This window comes from Dioscorea cayenensis, unplaced genomic scaffold (assembly GCF_009730915.1).
Source record: "Dioscorea cayenensis subsp. rotundata cultivar TDr96_F1 unplaced genomic scaffold, TDr96_F1_v2_PseudoChromosome.rev07_lg8_w22 25.fasta BLBR01000998.1, whole genome shotgun sequence".
In the NCBI taxonomy this organism is placed as follows: Eukaryota; Viridiplantae; Streptophyta; class Magnoliopsida; order Dioscoreales; family Dioscoreaceae; genus Dioscorea; species Dioscorea cayenensis.
The window spans coordinates 353180-357669 of NW_024087389.1; the positions used below are offsets into that span (position 1 = coordinate 353180).

Here is a 4490-nt window from a genome sequence, read left to right on the forward strand (position 1 = left end):
GAATTCTTGTAATATTAAATAACTAACCTTCCCCACATAAAATCTTCTCATTATATAGATCCCACTTCATAAGTGTTCTTTTTTTTAACAAAAAATTCTTTTATAATTTGTATAACATTAATTATGTCTTTATTCAAAAAACTAAACGTCTCACAAAAGTTTCATTTTATTCCAGATAAAAAAATTATTTTGAGTTAAAATATTAAATTTTTAATAAAGAAATATTTTGTTGCAAGTGTTGATTTCTGTTTAAATTATTATTAAACTAAGTAGTAAAATATATATAAAAAAAAATTATTCCATGGCTACTCTCTGCAAATATTTTCCAAAAGATTTAAAACTTATTTGCCAAATTCAAGTAGCTTCATTAGAGAAGGTTTGAGTTTAGAGTTAAATTCAAATTTCCATCAATCCATAATAAATCTATGAAATTAAATGATAGAAAATAGTAAGCGGAAAAATATATAAGTCATTCAAAAATAATTATCTATATCATATCAAATTAAATTGGAAAATGGAATGGGTTTCCAATCTCAACTGGCCCATGATGGTTGTGGCCACACGCTATTTTGGACTTTTATTTATATTTCAAGTGATGTAGAAAATAGTGAATTTTATGGATGATTAATTGTGACCTTGATTTTTTCAATTTTTTAAAAACTATTATAAACTTAATTCATTGCATAACTATAACTATGGATGAGCTATCAACGGGTCCATTGGAAAAATAGACAAGCTTGACTCTTGACTCTTGACTAAGTCATGAATGAAAAATCGATGTATAGTTTGTCAAGCATGGTATGAATCATCAAAGGGTCCATAGGATATAAATAGGCAAGGTTGACTCTTGACTTCCACAAGTCATCAATATATAATAATGCTATTGATCAAATTATTACTTGCTTACGTGTTAGTTATGGCACATTATTATAAATAGTTGTAAAGGGGTAGCTAAGTGGCTCACACACAGTTAATTAATACTAAAGATGAAACACTTGCAATTGTCTTTCTTGTTTTCATCATGGCTCAGTACTCTTATGTTGCTGTGGATGTTGTTGTTGGTTCATCTTGTCCTACAACAACCAAATGGTTGTTTTGCTTGTGTAGAGCAAGAGAGGATTGCTCTTCTTGATATCAAATCAGCATTTACTGATCCACTCTCCTTCTTCATGTCATGGAATAAGAGTTTTGATTGTTGTAGTTGGTATGGAGTGCATTGCTCACCCACCACAAAGCATGTTAGGCACCTAAACCTTGCTTCTGCATGGGGAAATGATAATAGCAACACTCTGAATGTCTCCTTGTTTCTTCCTTTCTGGGAACTGCAACACCTTACTCTAACATTGAACGGATTCAATAGCTGCATCCCCAGTGATTGTTTTGGCAGACTGGAAAAATTAAATAATCTTGAGTACTTGGATCTCTCTAAGAATTATTTTGATTCTAAAGCTCTGTCTTCTTTAGCTGCATTAGCCTCACTCAAGGCGCTTTCACTGCGTGGCTTGACAACTGAATTCTTTATCAATAGTATGTGCATCTATGGTTGTTGCGTGTTGCAACTTTTAATGTAAATCATATCAATGCTAAATCTCTAATGATTTGTTTGGCTGAATTTTTAGGTCCTCTCAATGCTCACAAACAGAGTCAGCTGGAAAGTGAACTCTTTATCAATGGTATGTATCTAATATATTATTGTTGTTATATCTTGCTTTGCTTACTTGATTTGCTAATTACTTATTGTTCTCCAATATGATTCTCTACCAGTATCCGAAGCTTCATCCAAATTGAGCAAGCTCAAATACTTGCATCCATCTGACAACTTGTTGAATGGAAGCATTATTCCATATTTGGGTCAATATTCTTTAGATGTTTTTAACATCCTGTTCAATGCGGTTTATAGAAACCCAGCTTTATAAAAAAGTATTTTTTTACTTCCCACCGATTTAGATATGACAAAATTGTTGATCATCCCTTCATTTTGCAAAAGTATCTTTTTCTACGCGGTTGATTTGCTAATCTTATTGTTCTCTATGATTCTCAAGTATTAGGAGCTTTGTCCAAATTGAGCCAGCTCAAATACTTGGATTTGTCTGAAAATTGGATGAATAGAAGCATTATTCCATATCTGAGTCAAATACCATCTCTCAAGACTTTGGATCTTAGTGGGAACAACATTGGTGAAGGTTTTGATTTGAATGGTATATATACTACCCTTACCTTATATCTATTTCTAGAGATATTCCTTAATTTTTTTTATATTATATATATATATATATATATATATATATATATATATATATATATATATATATATATATAGTATATATGTTTGATAGAAACCCATCCTTATAAAAGAGTTTTTACTCTACTAGTATAGATAAGGACAAAATTTGTCATCCCTTTATTTTCAAAAGTGCCCATTTGTTACTAGTTATGTTTTTAATAATATTCAATACAAAATATTGGAATATTTATAACTATAACCATCATGTAAAAAGATAGGAATACCCTATGACAAAGTTGTATGGGAAGGGCTACTATAATATGTTCTAATAAAAAATCATACATAAACAATGTTTTATTAAGTCCACTATGTTAATTTTGTGTTAAGTTATGTTGTAACAATATTTAAATGTACTTTCATCCTTTCCAAATGTACTAATTGAAATCGTGTCTATTAAATTTAACATTAATTGAAAACATCAAGATAGAGATCTTCTACAAGCTTCATCTGTATTACCTATGAAAGCAAATGGATATATTTTTTTTAATAGAGTTATCAATTGATTCAACCATTTCTTAGAAGCTTAACCTGGAGCTCAGCTCAAAATTTTTAAATATCTAAATTGAGCTTGATTTTCAAGCTCAAATTAATTTTAATTAGGCTTACTTCTAAAGTTAAAATATAGGAAATATATATTATATCTCTTTGTAATACCTTATTTATTTAATATAATAATTTATCCTTTATTTATAATTCGTCTCATGGCCTCATTTTGAATATTTAAATTTAAATTCCTCCCTCTAATATAATTATTCCTGGTGAGGTCTTGTGACATTTATATTTCTTAAACGTTAAATAAAGATCTCCAGTGGATAAATCATATTAAATAAACCAGCATAAATCGACTATATCATATATCAAATAAGTGATTTTCACTCCAATTTTATATACTTCCATATATCTAATGTTAATAAATGTTCCAATATTTGAAAAACATTATATAACGAGTATTATTTATTTTAATAACAAAATCAAGTCATAATTGGTTTTACGTTCACTTACTAGTTTGCCCTTCATGGTTTCTATATTTGCAATAATGTTAGCGTTAAAACGTTGTAATTTTTTCACTACAACCATCTTAAAAATATTAAAATCCAATTCCATATGCCTTTGGATCCAATTTTTATTCCTCTACCCGGGTCTTCATGTTTATAACTCACATCATTATTATTACCCACATTTCACTTTATATTCCTGTCTTAATCTTGAATTTATTAAAATGATACAAAGCAATTTTACTTCATATAACATGATTTTGAGTTTTGTATTTTCTGGAATACCTCATTTTTAAATTTATTTAAACACCTTACATTTTTTGTAAGAGGTTGAATTTGTTAGAACTTTTAAATATTCTAAAATTATACACAATCATTTTCTTTTATCTTTCTTGAAGTATACTATAAAATGCCTAAAAATATTAACTTAATTGGTAAAATTAGTTTAATCTTTTATATTCATGATAATCAAATTTCTTTGAAAACATCTATAATTTTACAAAAGTAGTTAAAAGAACTTGACTTTGGAGTTTTCTACGCTTGTAACCCTATAAACAAGCTAGACTTTTTAAATATCCTGGCTACACTCGCTTTCGCAAGGCTGTAATTTTATTTTCATCTTAAAATTTTTAAATTTACATGCATTTTTAATCTTATATTAATATCTTCTTTTATATTCTAATCTTTACCACTTATAAAATAATATTATGTTTTATTCTAGTAAAAAAATAAACATTTACCTCTATAATAATTCATAGTTAATCACAAAAATTAATGTTCGGATTGAGGTAAATAAAATATTTATTAAGAAGGATGAAATTTTGAACTTCAATAAAGAAGTACAACAATGTTGGTATGTAAAAAGGGTTAAGAGGAGTCATTTTGCATATATGAAAAATATATAAAATAAAAAGTAAACTCAATCCAAATGGGGGAAAAAGGGCAAAATATTATCCAGATGTAAGACTTACAACGGAATATGTTGCCATGATAAACTTAGATAGGCCAAAATTAACTAAAGAAAACAATCTATTATTTAATCAAATAAATTAATATAAAATCTAGGATAAGAATAAGATAATATCTCAACTAGAAAAAAATTAAATTTACAGTAGATAACTAACATTTCTAAGAGTAACCATCTACCCTTAAATATTAAAAAATATGACAAGATGAAGCAATTAAAATAAAATTGAAGGCGATATGGATAT

General features: G+C 27.6%; 1 protein-coding gene across 2 annotated transcripts; it reads left to right on the top strand.

Moving 5' to 3' along the window:
• The first annotated feature begins 980 nt into the window (after nucleotides 1-980).
• On the top strand, nucleotides 981-2228 carry LOC120255446 (putative receptor-like protein 8). 2 transcript variants are annotated; one of them, XM_039263274.1, is made up of 4 exons: nucleotides 981-1527; nucleotides 1620-1673; nucleotides 1765-1920; nucleotides 2043-2228. In XM_039263274.1, the coding sequence occupies exons 1-3, from the start codon at nucleotides 987-989 to the stop codon at nucleotides 1914-1916; spliced, it is 747 nt and encodes a 248-aa protein (XP_039119208.1). In that variant the 5' UTR covers nucleotides 981-986; the 3' UTR covers nucleotides 1917-1920; nucleotides 2043-2228. The 2 variants fall into 2 exon arrangements, with proteins under 2 accessions (XP_039119208.1, XP_039119207.1); XM_039263273.1 differs by having other exon boundaries at nucleotides 1765-2228.
• Nucleotides 2229-4490: the final 2262 nt, after the last annotated feature.

Coding starts and splice junctions, on each gene's coding strand:
- LOC120255446 (XM_039263273.1), top strand. CDS start 987: ATGAAACACTTGCAATTGTCTTTCTTGTTTTCATCATGGCTCAGTACT. Junction 1,528..1,619: donor AACTGAATTCTTTATCAATA/GTATGTGCATCT, acceptor CTGAATTTTTAG/GTCCTCTCAATGCTCACAAA. Junction 1,674..1,764: donor AAGTGAACTCTTTATCAATG/GTATGTATCTAA, acceptor ATTCTCTACCAG/TATCCGAAGCTTCATCCAAA.